The sequence below is a fragment of the Hylobates moloch genome, unplaced genomic scaffold, assembly GCF_009828535.3.
Source record: "Hylobates moloch isolate HMO894 unplaced genomic scaffold, HMol_V3 SCAFFOLD_5, whole genome shotgun sequence".
NCBI lineage: Eukaryota > Metazoa > Chordata > Mammalia > Primates > Hylobatidae > Hylobates > Hylobates moloch.
Window position 1 is genome coordinate 16773278 of NW_026652280.1, and position 20185 is coordinate 16793462.

The window sequence follows — 20185 nt, forward strand, 5'->3', positions numbered from 1 at the left end:
GCCCCTATATAACCATTTAAAATATAGAAGGTTTTTTTTTAATGTCTCAAAAAAATATCAGGCCCATATAGCTTTACAGGTAAGTTTTACCAAAGTTTCAAAAAATAGATCAATCCAAACTCATGCAAACTCATCCAGCAAACAAAAAATGAAGGAAAACACCCCAACCCATTCTATGAGGATAGTATAACCAAGACCCACATGAGAACAGTAACAGAAAGGAAACTTACAGGTAACCACAGTCATAAAGATTTATCTCGAACAAAATGTTGCATCAAAATCCAGTAATTTATTTTTATTTATTTATTTATTTTTTATTTTTTTAGATGGCATCTCGCTCTGTTGCCTAGGCTGCAGTGCAGTAGCACAATCTCAGCTCACTGCAACCTCGCCTCCCAGGTTCAAGCGATTCTCCTGCCTCAGCCTCCCAAGTAGCTGGGATTACAGGCGCCTGCCACTGCGCCAGCAATTTTTGTATTTTTAGTACAGACAGGGTTTCGCCATCTTGGCCAGGCTGGTCTTGAACTCCTGACCTCATGATCCACCCGCCTCAGCCTCTCAAGTGCTGGGATTACAGGCATGAGCCACCGTTCCCAGCCTTTTAATTAACTAATTAATTAATTAATTTTAGAAAACCCAGTAATTTAAAAATATATACGTATCAAGAACAAGGCCAGGCACAGTGGCTCACCCCTATAATCCCAATACTTTGGAAGGCTGAGGCAGGCGAATCATTTGAGGTCAGGAGTCTGAGACCAGCCTGGCCAACATGGTGAAACCCCACTTCTACTAAAAATACAACAATTAGTCAGGCGTGGTGGTGCATGCCTGTAATCCCAGGTACTCAGGAGGCTGAGACAGGAGAATCGTTTGAACCCGGGAGGTGGATGATGCAGTGAGCTGATATTGTGCCAGTGTGCTCCAGCCTGGGCAACACAGCAAGACTCCGTCTCAAAAAAACAAAAAAAAAAGAACCAGTTTAATTTACCTCAGATAACAAAACACAGTTTAACGTAATTAGAACTATAAAACCATTAACCACATTAACGGATTAAAGACACCCATACTATTATCCCCACAGTTACAGAAAAAGCTGTTAGTAACTTCATTCAGGCTGAAATGAAGGATAAAAATTCTCAGCAAACTCAGAAAATAAAAACTCACTTAAACTGACCAAGGGTATTTATCAAACATCTAAAGCAAACTTCAATGTTAATGAGATATCATTCTCAAGATCATTGATAAGGAGCCAGGTGCGGTGGCTCACGCCTGTAATCCCAGCACTTTGGGAGGCCGAGGCAGGAGGGTCACCAGAGGTCAGGAGTTCGAGACCAGCCTGGCCAATATGATGAAACCCAGTCTCTACTAAAAATACAAAAATTAGCTGGGTGTGGTGGCATGCGCCTGTAGTCCCAGGAGGCTGAGGCAGGAGAATGGCTTGAACCTGGGAGGCAGAGGTTGCAGTGAACCGAGAATGCACCACTGCACTCCAGCCTGGGTGATGAAGAGAGACTCTGTCTCAAAAAAAAAAAAAAAAAAAAAAAAAGGATCATTGATAAGTATCTACTGTTTCCATTCAACACTGTACTAGATCTTCCTGCCCGTAACAGTAAGACAAAGAAAAGGAAGAAAGAAACTTGTCATCATTTGAATATTATATGATTAGCTATATAGTAAACAAAAAAACCTATAGGCATCATATTAGAATAAACCAAAACATTTAGCAAGATGATAAATCAATACTCAAGATCAATACTCAAAAACCAACTGTGTTTCTATAAACCAAACAGAAAATACGATTTTTAAAAAAAATGCTGTGTAAACAAATTCACAGATACCAAACAAAAGGTTTCTTAGAGATGAAGAGGAGTGGGAGAGGGTGGGAGGAAAGGAAAATAAAAGGGTGGGAGGAAAGGAGAACAAAGGGACATGAGGAAACTTCTGGGAATAATGAACATGGTCATTATTGTGGAGAAACAACACTTGTACACTGATGTGAATGCAAAATGGTACAACGACCCTGAAAAACAACTTGGTATCATCATGCTTAAGTAAATGTGTGTATGTCCCAGAGCCTAGTAACTGGGCTCCAAAGTGTATACCCAATAGTAGTATTTCTCAAGGAAGTCATTATAGGAATTGTGGATTGAATAGTTCTTCATTGCCCCCTATGCAGAACTCTCTAATACTTTGCATGATATTTTAATCTCTCTGCCTCTGCCTTTAAATGCCAAGAGTGTCCCCTGCAGCAAAGAGAATGTTATTCACCAATCACTCTATCTACTCCACATTTCTCAGACCCCTTGCAATTAAGGTGGAGTGATGTGTCTGGTTCTGGCCAATGAGCCACAGAGAGAAGTGGCATGTGTCACTTCTGCATCCAAACATATAAGGCCCATGAATGATGCTCCAGTTACCTCTTCCCTTGCCAAAACAACAAAGGGAAGTATAAAAGAGCCAAGACTTCATCAGGCTGGGTCCCTGAACAACTGTGTGACGAAAAAAACTCCCATCCCCCAACCCCACTGACCCACAACAGACATACAATGTGAGAAATAACTGTTATGACAAGTCACTAAGATTGGGGGGGAAAGAGGGGTGTTACCATGGCATTACTTAAGCTTATATTAACTGATATGTTCACTGTTCAATCATCTGACCATCAAAACATTCCTACATATAACCAAATGTCCCTCCAGCATAGTAACTCCACTTGCAAACTACTGTCTTAGAAAAGGTACTTGCATACCAGGAGGCATATCAACATTAAGACTATAGCAGCAGCACTGTTTATAACAACAACAAACTGAAAGCAACCCAAATGTCCATTAGCAGGAAAAATACTTAAGAAATTATGAAAATTGTGGAATGTTTAGACTAGACATTATAGAAAAATGAAAACCACATAAGTAACATGTAATCTTATTATGAAACATTGTATTAGGTGAATAAATTCAATTTCAGAAGACCACAGCAATTTATCACTTTTATACACATCAAAAAACAAGCAAAATACAGATACATGGTAAAACTCATTTCAAAAACGGAAAAAATGAGGAATGCACATTCTAGGACAGTGAATCCTTCTAGGGCTAGGGGAGGCAATGAGACATATGTAAAGAGAACACAGGTCGAAGAAACACTGGTATTGATATCCCCATAGTTCCTAAATTCAGTAGTGGTTGACAATTCTTCAATTTATTATACTTCATAATTTAACAAATATTAATTAAAATACAATATTAGCTGGCCGGGCGTGGTGGCTCATGCCTGAATCCCAGCACTTTGGGAGGCCGAGGCAGGCGGATCACTTGAGATCAGGCGTTCAAGACCAGCCTGGCCAACATGGTGAAACCCCGTCTCTACTAAAAGTACAAAAATTGGCCGGTCATGGTGGTGCACACCTGCAGTCCCAGCTACTCAGGAGGCTGAGGCAGGAGAATCGCTTGAACCCGGGAGGCAGAGATTGCAGTGACCCAAGATCGCACCACTGCACTCCAGCCTGGATGACAAAGCAAGACTGTCTTTGAAAAAAAAATAGTAATAATACATTATTTAAAAATCTACGTTAAAATTCTATAAGACAAGTTAAATACAACATTAAACTGCATAAGATAAATGTTATCTATTACATACTCTTTCAATAACTAAATTTTGAGAGTTTTATTTAACAGCAAAGCCACATAGGTAAAGTAATGACCATGCTCATGTGGTATGAAACCACAACAATTATAACTAGGTTATGACCAATCTATCTCACACCTTATTTCTAAATCTATAGCTCTTCTATATCTAAATTAAAAAGCAAAAATAAAACTCATTTATACTCTGTTTTTTTCTTTAACAATAGAACAGGATAAAAAAAAAAAAAACCAGACAAAAATTAATGAAAGCTCAAGTTGCAAGAAATCAATTATTTTTCCCTAACTCAGTCAACGGATATTAAAGACTCAATTTTTCAATGTAGTCAATTATTTTTTAAAGGCATAGCGTAAAACAGGTTTTACAAGTTTTGCTTGTGAAAAGAGGAAGCTATTAACTTTCAATTCACTCAGTGGTAGAAGTCCATCCAGTAACAGGCCTGGGAAACAGGACAAGTCTCTGGTACTGAATGAAAATGCTAATTATAACCGGTCTGCTGACCTTATCTGAACATTCCATGTGCTTTCCTGCCTCTGCCTCTATGAGCATAATAATCTTTCTGACCATCTCCTTCACATGTCAAAAGACTTTTCATCCTTCAAATTCCATCATAATTGCTACCTCTTTCATTACAAAAGTCCCTCTTACCCAACAAAATGTAATCTCCCCTTCCATTAATCCCCCACAGTACTTTCCTGCACCTTTCTTACAACAGATATCATTGTGCCTGCTTCATCTTCTGATACAAAATTATAAGCTCTTCAAAGGCAGGGAGGGTTACTTAGCTATGTTGGTATTTCTGGGGTGCCAAGCACCAGTACCTTCCCCAAAGAGGATACTGAATAAATAGTTATATTAGATTTGCCTATGCAAACACCCAGCATCACAAAGAGAGAGACTGTTGACCTAACAAAGCATCAAACATTAAATATGCATTTTTAATAACCTATGGTGGTAATACAGATGATTATTTTTTCAGTAATCCATCCGTCCACAGGGCAAAATCTTAGTATATCACTCACTAACTCTTCAATGCTCCGACAAAAGTTAAGCAACATTGGTTTCAAAATGAACGACTAAAATCAATCTAAATGCATCTTGCACAGCCTGACCAAAACCTATTTTTGAAAATGATCAAGTATTAGCCTTCTTGAAACTAGAATAGAGAGGAAAAAACTAACATAGGCTATTTATTCGTAAGGAAAGACTACAAGAATGTGCTTGCTACATAGCAGTGAACAACAAAACCATTTATTACCATACACATCTGGTCTTACTTCCTTCACTTATAACCCTTGAAACAGATCAGACATTTAGACAACCAATTAACAAATGGTTTACTTAGGCCAGGCACAGTGGCTCACGCCTGTAATCTCAGCACTCTGGGAGGCCAAAGTGGGTGAATCACGAGGTCAGGAGATCAAGACCATCCTGGCTAACACAGTGAAACCCTCTCTCTACTAAAAATACAAAAAAATTAGCTGGATATGGTATCATGCGCCTGCAGTCCCAGCTACTTGGGAGGCTGAGGCAGGAGAATCACTCGAACCCAGGAAGCAGAGGTTGCGGTGAGCTGGGATTGCGCCACCACCCTCCAGCCTGGGAAACAGAGCAAGACTCCATCTCAAAAAAAAAAGAAAAAGAAAATATTTGCTTAATGTGGCCCCAATGTCCAATGACCCATTTTCTCATCCAAATCCTAATTTCCATTTATTAACATATCACTTAAAAATCAAGAAATACTGACATATAACTATGGTGATGCTACCCTTACCAATGCTTGGGACTTTATAAATAACTCTGACAAAGAAAATAATGTAACATTTTCCCAAGTAATCTGGTTCTATTTTATAAATAATAGCAATAAAATAGTTAACATACCCAAAGAAATCAGTAATGTCAAAAATATATCAGTTGCATCACATTTTCTCCAAAATGAGAAACATTTAAGATTCAAAATTTATAACTAGGCACTTAATAAACTAAAAATGCTAACCCCACTGGTCACTAAACATAGATGGGGAAAATGTGGTCAAAGACTTAAGCACTATAGACTCAAACCCTCGGCATGTGTCAGTGTTTCTAAATTCACGAAATTAAGGATCAGTATACTCTACTAGAAAATGTATGCTTAAGATATCAACTCATAAGTAATGAATTTATCATCTAAACTCTGAAATATGTCAATAAAATTCTACCTATTTTCTGTCCAGTAGGTAAAATGCACATAACTAATGAAGCAATAATCATCAAGGCCTCACATGAGCCAATGGCACTGTTTTTTCCCCACAGCTCCACCAACCGACAACACCCACAACAGGAACTGAATAAGACCTCAGATGAGACAAAAATCATCTACCCCATATCACAGAAATGGCTCAAAGTAAGGTCCTTACTGATGTTGGGAAACCTGTTAGTATTTTGCTTGTTTTAAACTTACTTTTCGGCCTGGTGAGGTGGCTCACACCTGTAATCCCAGCACTTTGGGAGGCCGAGGTGGGCAGATCACTTGAGGTGAGGAGTTCGAGACCAGCCTGGCCAACATGGTGAAACCCCATCTCTACTAAAAATACAATAATTAGCCAGGTTTGGTGGTGCATGCCTGTAATCCTGGCTGAGGCAGGAGAATCGCTTGAACTCAGCAGGCAGAGGTTGCAGTGAACTGAGACCATGCCACTACACTCGAGCCTGGGCGACAGAGTGAGACTCTGACTCAATAAATAAATAAACAAACAAACAAACTTACTTTTCCGCCAATTAGTGGCAGAACATGCATCTTTCCGGTCAAGCTGTCTTTCACAGATGATACTATCAGGCAGGTCCCACATAGGATGACTTGGCGTCTTGTCCATCGGTTCACTGGCAACTGCATCTTGCCTTTACGGACATTATACATTCCTGAGAGCTGAATTCGTTCAGAGCTACCCGTGCTGTGAGGTTTTCCTGAAATAAACACAAGCAAACATGTTATTCTTTTAAAATGGACCCTTTTCCTACTCATCTGCATAGCAGATATACGAACTGGACAACAAGGGAATAATTCAAGGGAAAATTATAAATTCAATCTAATTTATAATTGAGATGACAACTGTCATAATGGAATTATGGTAAGAACTATATCTCCACACGTACACTTAACATTAAGTGAAAAGCCTTTTCCATAAAATCGTAGGAAAACATCATTTTAACTCTTTGTTTTAACTGGAGTTTTCTTTTCTTTTTTTTTTTTTTTTGAGATGGAGTTTCGCTCTGTCACCCAGGCTGGAGTGCAGTGGCACAATCTCGACTCATTGCAACCTCCGCCTCCCAGGTTCAAGCAATTCTCCTGCCTCAGCCTCCCATGTAGCTGGGACTACAGGTGCCGGCCACCACACATGGCTAATTTTTTTGTATTTTTAGTAGAGACGGGGTTTCACCATTTTGGTCAGGCTGGTCTCGAACTCCCGACCTCAGGTGATCCGCTCCCCTCAGCCTCCCAAAGTGCTGGGAAGGCGTGAGCTTACAGGCGTGAGCTGCCGTGCCCGGCTTGGAGTTTTATTTTCTTGCATATCTTTCACAATTTAATTTTACATTTGAAAAGACTTCACGATGTTTATGAATGGTTAGAATTTAATACACTAAGAAGAAAGTATTATAGCCTGAGATAGGAAAATAACATCCAACATCCTACATTTAATAAAACTAATCAGTCTAATAAAATTAATTGCAGATATTTTTCCTCCTACAGATATTCAATGTATATTTACTGTAAAGGAAACATTAGAAAATAAATATTTTTCTTAAAAAAACACTATTATTTCCTATTAGAAATACTATCCCAGCAATCCATGAAGAATGGGTCATACGATGCTCATGACTCATGGTTAGGAGCACAGAGACAGAGAAATAAGCAATGAGGCTGAAAGGCAGAAAGAGATCTGAGAAAGGTCTGAAGAGTCTTACTTCCCAAAAGGAAATGAATTTGGCAGAATTAGTTAGGCAAGTCCTATCAACTTAATGGGAGAACTACTGTGATTGACACGAACATAGTGACAGTCGTATAAGCAACCAGAAAAGTATTTCCCCATTTCTAGATACTGAACAGATAATTTCAGAGTACCAAAGCCTCTGCCCAGAGATAAGTTAATAAGAGATATGTGTACTATAGTAGGACCCCAGTCAGGAATAACATATTTATTTAGAAGTTGGACTAGCTGCCAAGGGCTAGCAAAAGAAATAGGTTCAAGATAAATTATATTCTTATTAATATTAAAAATCAACATAAATACCAAGTGGTTTTGATACATGTCTAATACCTATTAGACAGGGAACAGGAAGAACTACAGCTCTAAAAATAAACAACAAGAAACTCCGAAGAGTATCTGAACCTTCCCAATACATACTTTGGGCACAGATGGTAGGAAATAAGCCACAGGTTTGAATTTCACTTCTTCTTTCTCCCATATCAAAATGTTTTAGAATAAATACTTCACACTACAAAATTTTGCTGAGGCTGGGCCAGGATGAAGTATAACAGCAATTCAGCTACTTGAACCAGGTGCCCAGCAAACAGCTACACTGTTAGAGCTCTCACTGGAAAGGTACTGTATTGTTTGTCTACCACATGTTAGTTTTCCCACAAATAAGTAGGAAGCCCAGAAGATTATTTAAAACAGATGTGTGATGTGACAGGCCAAGGGCTGCCAATGATGGATCAGACACAGTGATTCGCATGTCCCATTCTGCACAAGTTCATTTATACCTAGAGAGGAAGATGCCTGGGTTTCCAGTCTAAGAACTCCTTACTATATGACAGACTCTTCCTATGGGGAAGAAATAAGAGAGGAGAAAAGACAAAGAATAATAAAAATGAAAAGCAAGTGAAGGACTAAAAACAATGGACAATAGGCTACTGGGATTCCAAACTCCAATTTCCTTGACTTAATAAACTAATGCTAAAAAGGGATCTGATCTACACACACACACACACACACACACACACACACACACACATGCAAAGAAGTAGGCATTTTACTCAGCCCATCAGAGAGTGGCTTCAAGAATACTTGTTAACCTGTCACATTTATGCAGTTCTATGAAGAACCAGAGACTGGAAGAAAAGGGAACAGGGGTACATAAGGGCTGGTCCTTCAGTTCTCCAACTCTATATACATCCTACAGAAAGCCCCAGAGTAAATCACCAGACAGACTGGACAAAGGCCAGAAGGGATCTTTAACAGAAGAGTATGGATACATCAGTAGATACTGCCTCTTTATTCCCTAGTCAGAAAAATTCCCAAGAGTTCTGAATTGTCCTGGAGCCCAACAGTCACATCAGCCTGTCCTTGGAAAACCCTAAAGATCCCAGTATGAATCAAATCCCTCTGGTCTTGCTCTGAATGAATTTCAATATCCCTATTGTCTGTCCTCTCCCTGCGTGTCCTAGATCAGACACATCCTTAGGACATGGCTGTGTACTAAGTGGGCCCTGGGGAATATGGAGATGAATGAGGTAATGTATACCTAGACAATCACCCAGCTGCACCCTCCTTTTTATCAGACTTCCTTGTTCTATGACATAAGGAATATTTTTGCTCTTCCTGCCAATTCTCTAAATTCTCAACTCAGAGGAATTCCAGTTGCCCTATTCTCTAATATAAACACTGACAATACCAAAGTAACTCATGTCTGCCAGTTTAAAGCTGGGTCAGTTGTAACTTTTACTTTAGAAATGTTACGCTAATTCCCTACAGGCTTAAGACATTTTTACATAATCCAGGAGGAAAAATAGACAGCAAAAGCAAACATTTCAAGCTGAGACAGAAACATGACAACAGAGAGTGATTTGAAAACATATTCATATACTTTCTATTTTACTTACGCACTTGGTGCATAGTAGGTAAGGTGATCTATATTAGTCTATTTAAAAACCAGGCACGGGCCCACTCGTAGAAAATTACAGCACTGGCCGGGCGCGGTGGCTCACGCCTGTAATCCCAGCACTTTGGGAGGCCAAGGCGGGTGGATCACGAGGACAGGAGATGGAGACCATCCTGGCTAACACGGTGAAACCCCGTCTCTACTAAAAACACAAAAAATTAGCCGGGCGAGGTGGCGGGCGCCTGTAGTCCCAGCTACGCGGGAGGCTGAGGCAGGAGAATGGCGTGAACTCCGGAGGGCGGAGCCTGCAGTGAGCTGAGATCGCGCCACTGCACTCCAGCCTGGGTGAAAGAGCGAGACTCCTTCTCAAAAAAAAAGAAAAGAAAATTACAGCACAATGCTGAAGAGTCAAACTAGAGCCTCTGGATATTTATTTATTTATTTATTTATTTATTCATTCATTCATTCATTCGTTCATTCATTCATTCATTCATTCATTTATTTTGAGACAAGAGTCTCACCCTGTCACCCAGGCTGGAGTGCAGTGGCATGATCTCGGCTCACTGATACCTCCGCCTCCCAGGTTCAATTGATTCTTCTGCCTCAGCCTCCCGAGTACCTCGGACTACAGACGTGCGCCACCATGCCCAGCTAATTTTTGTATTTTTAATAGAGACAGGGCTTCCCGATATTGGCCAGGCTGGTCTCAAACTCCTGACCTTGTGATCCATCCACCTCGGCCTCCCGAAGTGCTGGGATTACAGGCATGAACCACCGCGCCCAGACGGCCTCTGGATCTTGATTACATACTCAATGCTCCTCCTCCCACACCAAAACGACAGTTCTTATTTCACATAGTAAAGTTGTTTTTTTTAAAGAGGGAGCAAAAAAGAGCATGAAATGTCCATTATAAGCCACTATGCAGATGCTAGAGGTATCAAGAAAATGTTCTCTGCGCCAAATTGCTTAAAGCAAAATCTATAAAAATGTAGTCCAAAAACCATATAAAGTAAAACCTCTAAAAATGTAGTCCGAGGAACATATATATTAGTGTCATTTAGATTTCTGTCTACTACCACAGCCCTAGATTTGAAATATTGGTAGCCAAGGCCTGAGACCTGCATTTCAGCAACCACAAATAGATGTTTATATTTTGTGACCATAAATCTAAAATAATAAAATAAGTCATTCCCCAAGGTCAGCTTATTTTCTAACAAATGTATTCCTCACATTCATGAACTCAGGATTTTAATTGTCATCTCCGTAAGTAAGCTAGTTCAATCTTTTCATGTCATATAAAGCTATCTTAAAAATATGATGAAAGGAATGGACCTCCAGAAAAAAAATAAATAAATATACGCAGACATCAGATTTGGCAGATAACTGTAGTTGATTTATTTGACCATACCCATGAGAATAAAGGATGGTGAAATCACTCAATAACAAGAGCCTATTCCCATTTCTTTAAATCACATTCCAAACATGAGGAAGTGGTGGTTTAAAATTAATTTCTCCTATAGCTGAATTTACTCTTACAAAATTATTTCTACTTTAATTGGCTTGTTACTTTGTCTTTGATCTTTTTTATCTCTTCCTTCACATAGTTTACCTATCTCAGGAGGCCTAGCCTACCTAGCAAACTATTTAGACAGATAATATTTATCTTGATAGACGTTTTTTCCAATAAAAAAGCTGAGTATTACAGTGATAGGTCTACTGTAATTGTTATAATTAAAAATGTAACTGGGCCGGGTGCAGTGGCTTATGCCTGTAATCTCAGCACTTTAAAAGGCCAAGGTGGGAAGACTGCTTGAGCTCAGGAGTTCAAGACCAGCCTGAGCAACATAGTGAAACCCTGTCTCCATAAAAAAATTAGCTGCGAGTGGTGGCAGGCACCTGTAGTCCCAGCTAATCAGGAAGTTGAGGTGAGAGGACTGCTTGAGCCCAGGAAGTCAAGGTTGCAGTGCGCTATGATTGTGCCACTGCACTCCAGAGTCTGGGAGATGGAGTAAGACCTTGTATATAATATATATTATATGAATATATAAATATATAATTATATATAGACAAATATATATAAATTTATATGTATATATATAATTTGGTTGAGATATATATACATACATACATTGGTTTTTAAAGTATTTACAATTTTACATCAGAAAGCCAAAACTAACATCTTAACCAAAAAGTAAATTATTTGAGAAAGTACATATTGGGCTAGACACAGTGGCTCATGCCTGTAATCCCAGCGCTTTGGGAGGCTGAAGTGGGCAGATTACTTGAGGTCAGGAGTTCGAGACCAGCCTGGCCAAGATGGTGAAACCCCGTCTCTACTAAAAATACAAAAATTATCCAGGCGTGGTGGCGGGCACCTGTAGTCCCAGCTACTCGGGAGGCTGAGGGAGGAGAATCACTTGAACCCAGGAGGCAGAGGTTGCACTGAGCTGAGATTGTGCCACTGCACTCCAGCCTAGGTGACAGAGTGAGAGTCTGTCTCAAAAAAAAAAAAAAAAAGAGAAAGTATATATTGGCTCATTTGACCACTGTTAAAAAAAAAATGGGGGGTAGGGGTGTGGTCCATTGTAAGTAAAACTTTAAGAAAACTGAAGCAACATACTTTGTGTGCCTTTGTTGTGGTTGTTTGACATCCTGAATGGTTTAAACATTTATTTTCAGAGTAAGACCTTGTCATTTTTTTCAGAGCCAAAAAGTCATTGTTTTGTGAAGTATTTTTCTAGTGACATGAATGGTTTTTGCAAAATGCTTTCTATGATAGAAACATCCACCTTTTAAAAATCATCCACTTTTTTTTACAGATTTATTAATGTATAAAAGACATATAGTAAACTACATAAAGTATAAAATATGACGTATCTACACACATGAAACCGTCACCAGAAAATAAGTATATTGATCACTGCCGTTTCCTCATGTCCCATTGTGATTTCTTCCTCCTCCTATACCCCCACCAGACTTCCTCCCACGCTCAGGCAACTGCTGATCTGGTTTCTGTCACTTTTATCCATGTTGTTGCAAGAGTTCATTATTTTTGTTCCTGAGTACTATTACATTGTATGAATATACCACAATTTAACCATTGATCTGCTAATGGACATTTGAATTGTTTACAGTCTTTTTTTTTTCTATTTTGATGGAGAACACTGGTGTACAAGTCTTGGTATAGACAAATGTTTTGATTCCTCTCAGGTAAATACCTAGGATTGGAATGGCTGGTTTGTACCATTTTACATCCCCAGCACCAGTGCAGAGAGTTCCCGATGCTCCATATCCCTGTCAACTTTTTTTTTTTTTTTTTTTTTTTTTTTTTGAGACAGAGTTTCGCTCTTGTTGCCCAGCTGGAGTGCAATGCCACGATCTCGGCTCACTGCATCCTCCACCTCCCAGGTTCAAGCAATTCTCCTGCCTCAGCCTCCCAAGTAGTTGGGATTACAGGTACCCACCACCACACCCGGCTAATTTTTGTATTTTTAGTATAGAGGGGGTTTCACCACGTTGGCCAGGCTGGTCTCTAACTGCCGACCCAGGTGGTCCACCCACCTCGGCCTCCTGAAGTGCTGGAATTATAGGCATGAGCCACCGCGCCTGGCCCCCGGTCAACACTTTTAGCCATTCTAGTGCGTGTGTAGTGGTATCTCCCTATGGTTTTAAGTTGCATTCCCCTAATGACTAATCATCTTCTCACGAGTTTGTGATCTGCATATCTTCTTTGCCAAAGTGACTATTCAAATCTTGTGTTCAATTTTAATTGCGTTGAGCCCTTTAGATATTATTAATATAAATCCTCTGTCAGATCGATCTATCTATCTATCTATCTATCTATCTCTCTATCTATATTTTTTTTTTTGAGAGAGTCTTGCTGTTGCCCAGGCTGGAGTGCAGTGGCACCATCACAGCTCGCTACAGTCTCAACATCCTGGGATCAAATGAATCTCTCTCCTCAGCCTCCTGAATAGCTGGGACTACAGGTGCCCACCACCATGCCCAGCAAATTTTTTTCTATTTTTTTGTAGAGACAGGGTCTTGCTATGTTGCCCAGGCTGGTCTCGAATTCCTGGACTCAAACTATGCTTCCACCTCAGACCCCAAGTGTTGGGATTATAAGCGTGAGTCACTGTGCCCACACTTCTGTCAGATATATGACTTGCAAGTATTTTCTCCCAGTCTGGCTTACTTTTTTATTTTCTTGAGAGTATTTTCAGAAAGCAAAAGTTTCAATTTTAATAGAGCCTAATTATTTGATTAGTCTTTTATAGTTAGTGTTTTTTGTGTTGTACTTAAAAAATCTTCGACAAACTCAAGACCAGTAAAATTTTCTTCTAGAAATTTTACAGTTCTAATTCTTACATTTAAGTCTATGATCAATTTCAAGCAAAAATTTCTATTAACAAAATCAAAAAATACGGCTGAGATTTGGTTTGGGTCTTCTTTTATGTTTGTTTTTATTTTTGGCAAAAGGCTACATCAACTGTTCTAAGACCATTGGTGAAATTCCTACTGAATTGCCTTGGTACCTGCAATAAAACTGAGTTGCCAATAGTTATATAGGTCAATTTATTGATTAGTCCTTCCATTACTCTATTTGTCTACCTTCATACTATCTTGAGTAGTGAATCTTTAAAATTATTTGTGAAACCAGGTAGTATAAATCCTACTCTGTAAAAAAGCACAGTTGCAATGTGGATGCCTTTTATTTATTTTGCTTACCTCAATGCTACAACCTTGAACAGAAGTGATGAAAGCAGACATCCTTTCCTTTTTCCTGATCTTAAGGGGGAGGCATTCAAATTTTTGCCATTTCAAACACTATTAGTGGCCGGGCGCGGTGGCTCACGCCTGTAATCCCAGCACTTTGGGAGGCCAAGGCGGGTGGATCATGAGGTTAGGAGATCGAGACTATCCTGGCTAACACAGTGAAACCCCATCTCTACTAAAAATACAAAAAAAAAAAAAAAAAAAATAGCTGGGCGTGGTGGTGGGCGCCTGTAGTCCCAGCTCAGGAGGCTGAGGCAGGAGAATGGCGTGAACCTGGGAGGCAGAGCTTGCAGTGAGCCGAGATCACACCACTGCATTCCAGCCTGGGCGACGGAGCGAGACTCCGTCTCAAAAAAACAAACAAAAAAAAACATAAACAAATAAAACACTATTCTATTAGCTGTATATTTTCTACAGATGCTCTATATCGAACTGTCGAACTGAGGAAGTTTCCTTTTATTCCTAACTTGCCAAGTTATCTTTTTTTCCTAAATCAGAAAGGGATATCGGAATTCCTCAAATGTTGTTTCTGCCACCAACTAACATGAATATGATGAATTTAATTGATAATTTTTTGCTTTAAGAAACAGGGTCCTGGTCCATAGCCCACACTGTGCAGTACCACAATCATGGCTCTGTGTAACCTCAAACTCCTGGGCTCAGGTTTTCTGCCTCAGCCTCCTGAGTGGCTAGGACTACAGGTACACACCAGCATGCTCGGCTAATTAAAAAAAAATTTTTGTGGGGGAGGCTGTTCATGTGTGAGAGCAGGGGGTACATGAGAACTCTCTGTACTTTCAATTTTGCTGTGAACCTAAAACTGCTCTAAAAATACAGTTTTTTAAATAAATCAATAAATAAATAATTTTTTTTTTTTTTTGTAGAGATGGGCATGGTGGCACGCGCCTGTAATCCCAGCTACTCAGGAGGCTTGAGTAGGAGGTGGGAGAATTGCTTGAACGCCGGAGGCAGAAGTTGCAGTGAGCCCAGACAGCGCCACTGCACTCCAGCCCGGGCGACAGAGCAAGACTCTGTCTAAAAAAAAGAACATATATTCTTATTATCCTTTTAGTATCTATAGAATCTGTAATGATGTCACCTCTTTCATTCCTGATATTGGTAACTTGATTCTTCTATCTTTTCTTTATCAGTTTGGTTAGAGAACTACCAATTTTATTAAGCATCTTAAAGGTTTTAAATTCACTGACGTTTTTCCTTTTTTTTTTTTTTTTTTTTTTTAAATAAAGGGTGTCACTGTATCACCCAGGCTGGAGTATAGTGGTGCGATCTGCAACCTCTGTCTCCCAGGCTGAAGTGATTCTCCCAGCCCAGCCTCCCAAGTAGCTGGGACTACAGGTATATGTCATTATGCCCAGCTGACTTTTGTACTTTTTGTAGAAACAGGGTTTCGCCGCTTTCCTCAGGCTCACTGATTTTCTGTTGTTTTTCTGTTTCATTTTTTTTCATTGTTATTGCTTATTGCTTCTTTTACTAACATATATTTTTTCTTTTTTAAAGACAGAGTTTCACCATGTTGCCCAGGCTGGTCTCAAACTCTTGCACTCAAGTGATCTGCCCACCTCAGCCTCCCAAAGTGTTGGGATTACAGGCATGAGCCAATGCACCGGGTCCATCCTTTACTAATTTTGAGATTCTCTTCTTTCTAAACACTGCTTCACTGCATCCCACAAATTCTGGTATATTGTGTTTTAACTTTTCATCAGTTCATAGTACTTTCTAATTTCCTTTTTATTTTTTCTATCACATATAGCTATTTTGGAAGTATGTAATTTAATTTACACGTATTTGAGGATTTTCTAGCTAGCTTTCTTTTCTAGGTCTCTGGTTTAATCCCATTGTGGTCAGAGAATGTTCTTCGTAGGAATTAATTTTTAAAATATTTTGTTCTCGCCTTGTCCTATAGTGCTGAATTAAAAACAAAATAAACTTATTACACTTGTTTTATACTACAGAATACAGTTTATCTTGGTTAATGTTTATATTAGTTTTCATACTGCTATAAAAAACTGCCTGAGACTGGGTAATTTATTAAGGAAAGGGCTTTAATTGGCTAACAGTTCAGCATGGCAGGGGAGGCCTAAAGAAACTCACAATCATGGTGGAAGGGGAAGCAAAGCACCTTCTTCACAAGGTGGCAGGAAGGAGAAGTGCTGAGCGAAGGGGGATGAGCCCCTTATAAAACCATCAGGTATCATGAGAACTCACTCACCATCGTGAGAACAGCATGGGGAACCTCCTTTGACCTGTGGGGATTATGGGGATTACAATTCAAGATGAAATTTGGGTGGGGACACAAAGCCTAACCATATCAATGTTCCATATGTACTTGAAAAGAATGTGTATTTTGCTATTGCAGAGTGCATTATTCTGTAAACTGAGGTCCAGTTCGCTAAGAGTGCTAGTCAAGTCTTCTATATTTTTAATAATTTTGTCTACACATTCTTTCAAAGATTGAAAGACATTGAAATGTTTTGCTATAATTGTGGAACTGTCTATTTCTGCTTGCAGTTCTACCAGTTTTTGATTTATTTATACTGAAGTTCTATTTAGGTGCAGAAACATTTAGGATTATTATATCTTCTTGATGTATGGATTGCTTTATCATTATAAAATGACCTTCTTTATCACTGATTATACCGTTTTCTCTAAAATCTACTTTGTCAATACAAATATAGCCACTCTATTTTTCTTACAATCAGTGTTACCAACATTTCTATTTTTTCATCTTTTTACTTTGAACCTATAAGGTCTTTGTATTTAAAATTGGTTTCTTGGCCAGGCACACAGATTCACACCTGTAATCCCAGCACTTGGGAGGCCAAGGTGGGTGGATCACCTGAGGTCAGGAGTTCGAAACCAGCCTGGCGGCCAATACGGTGAAATCCTGTCTCTACTAAAAATACAAAAATTTGCTGGGTGTGGTGGCAGGTGCCTGTAATCCCAGCTACTCAGGGAGCTGAGGCAGGAGAATCGCTTGAACCCAGGAGGCAGAGGTTGCAGTGAGCTGAGATTGCGCCATTGCACTCCAGCCTGGGCAACGAGAGTAAAACTCTGTCTCTAAATAAATAAGTAATAATAAAATAAAATAAAATACGCTTCTTGTAGGCAGCAGTTACCTCTTTTTTTTAATCTGATAATCTGTCTTTTAACTGAAACATTTACTCCTTTTACATTAATGTGACTGCTGATAATGTAAATATAGATGTGTTTGAATTGAAATAGACCATATGATTCTTTGTTTCCTACTTATCCCATCTGTTCTTTGTTTTTTCTCATCTTATGCCTTGTTTTGTATTAACTGATTCCATTTTACCCCCTTGGTTGCATATTAACAATTCATTCCCTCCTGCTTTCTTATTAATGGTTGCTTTCTGGTTCATTATATACATTTTGAACTCACAATCTACCTTCAAGTAATATTATACTACTTCATGAACACCGTAAGTAGTATACTACAACAATATACTTCCATTTCCATTACCAATATAATATTGTATCACTTCATGTACAATTTAAGAACCTTAGAATAATACACTGCCATTTCCCTTCTCCCAGTCTTTGTGCTATTGTTGCCATTTGTTTGTTTCCTTACATGTTACTGACAGTGGTATGCATGAGTTGGTTTATACTTGTTCACAAGTTGGTTGTTGAACTTTCAGTAATAAATACTCAAAACTCATTACATCCTAATTATTTTACTACATTTTACTTTGTCTAATACATACATCTATTGTACATTAATGTTGGAAATATTATATAATGGTATATTACCGTGTATCTATTCCCAGCTCTGCATTTAGTGACATCATGTTGGTAGCTTGAAAACCACCACTGTGGCTCTATTTACAGCATGGAAATTGGCAAACGGTACCATCAAGGCAAAGAGGAGGTTGTTAACCATTTTCTGGCACTCCAGTGGTTATAACCTCCCCCTTGCCCACCCACAATATACTATTGTTATCTTTACTAAAATAACACATTACCTTGGAAGAGAATTTTTTAAATAAGTCTTTTATATTTATTATTTCCAGTGTTCTTCGTTCCTTTATGTAGATCCAGATTTCCACCTGTTAATCTTTTTCCTTTTACCTCAATGGCTTGACATTTCTTATGGCACAGGTCTGCTGTTGATAGTCTTTCAGCTTTTGTAAATTTGAGCAAGTCTTCCTTTTCCTTTGTTTTTTTGAAAATATTTTCTTTTTGAGATGGAGTCTTGCTCTGTCACCCAGGCTGGAGTGCAGTGGCACAATCTTGGCTGACTGCAACCTCTGCCTCCCTGGTTCAAGCAATTCTCCCTGCCTCAGCCTCCCAAGTAGCTGGGACTACAGGCGTCCGCCACCACACTAATTTTTATATTTTTTAGTAGAGACGGGGTTTCACCATGTTGACCAGGCCAGTCTTGAACTCTTGACTTCAGGTGATCCACCTGCCTTGGCTTCCCAAAGTGCTGAGATTACAGGTGTGAGCCACTGCGGCTGGCCCAAAAATATTTTCACTGTGTACAGAATTCTAGGTCAAAGCTTTTTTCTTTCAGAATGATCTCTTCCACTGACTTCTAGTGTTCATTGTTTCTGTCAAGAAGTTTGGCCCGGGCATGGTGGCTCACACCTGTAATCCCAGCACTTTGAAAGCCCAAGGCAGGAGGATGACGAGGTCAAGAGATCAAGACCATCCTAGCCAATATGGTGAAACCCTGTCTCTACTAAACATACAAAAATTAGTTGGGCGTGGTGGTGCACACCTGTAGTCCCAGCTACTCGGGAGGCTGAGGCAGGAGAATCGCTCGAACCTGGGAGGCGGAGGTTGCAGTGAGCCAAGATCTCACCACTATACTCTAGCCTGGCGACACAATGAGATGCTGTCTCAAAAAAAAAAAAAAAAAAGTCTGTTGCCATTCTTAAGTCCTAGCATGTTCTGCATTCTGTCAGTGCTTTTTTAAAGATTTTTTTCTTTTTATCACTGGTTTTAAGTAATTTAATTATGCTTCTTAGCATACTTCATGTTTCATGTGCTCAAGGTTTGTGGAACTTAGATTTATGGCCAAATTTGATATTTTTTTCAGCCATTATCTTAAATATTTTTTCTGACCTCACAAGGCCTCTCCAGGGACTCCAATTACAAACACTTGAAGTTATCCCACAGTTCATTATGGGTTTTTTTTTTTGATTCTGTATGTTTCATCGTTGGTAATCAATTACTGTATCTTCAAGTTCACGAATCTTTTCTTCTGTAGTGTTTGATCTACTGTTAATCCCATCCAGTGTATTTTTCATCTCTATAAATTCAATCTATGTATGTGTGTGTGTGTATTTACCTATATATACACATATGCATTCACATACGTATGTATGTATCTTCCATGTCTCTCTTTAATATGCAAATGCTTTCTTTTATTTTCATGAATATATGGAACATAACTAAAATAGCTGCTTAAATGTCCTTGGCAAGTAAGTCTATCATTTGTATCATTTCTGTGTTAGTTGAGTTCCACAGAGCCAGGCATGGTGGCTCACACCTACAATTCCAGCACTTTGGGAGGCCAAGGCAGGAGGATTGCTTGCATCCAGGAATTTCAGATCAGCCTGGGAAACACAGTGAGACGTCCATCTCCACAAAAAAATACAAAAATTAGCTGGATGTGGTGGCGTGCACCTGAAGTCCCAGCTACTATGGAGGCTGAGGTCGCAGGATCATCTGAGCCCAGGAAGGTGAGGCCAAAGTGAGTCAAAGTCACACCACTGCACTCTAGCCTGGGCAACAGAGCAAGACCCTGTCTCTACTATTAAAATACTTAAATAGGTAAAAGTACCCAAGACAACCTCATAGATTTGGCTAAATAAAAATGATAAATTTTCAAAGAGGACTGGAAAATACTTTCGCAAAATAT

The 20185-nt window shown here is 39.3% G+C and overlaps 1 protein-coding gene across 1 annotated transcript in view; it reads right to left on the reverse strand.

Moving 5' to 3' along the window:
* PHLPP1 (PH domain and leucine rich repeat protein phosphatase 1) overlaps positions 1-20185 on the reverse strand; it is a 261580-nt gene that overhangs the window by 136989 nt on the left and 104406 nt on the right. Inside the window, 1 exon segment of the mRNA XM_032152107.2 lies at positions 6389-6585. Within this exon segment, the coding sequence (XP_032007998.1) occupies positions 6389-6585 (197 nt within the window).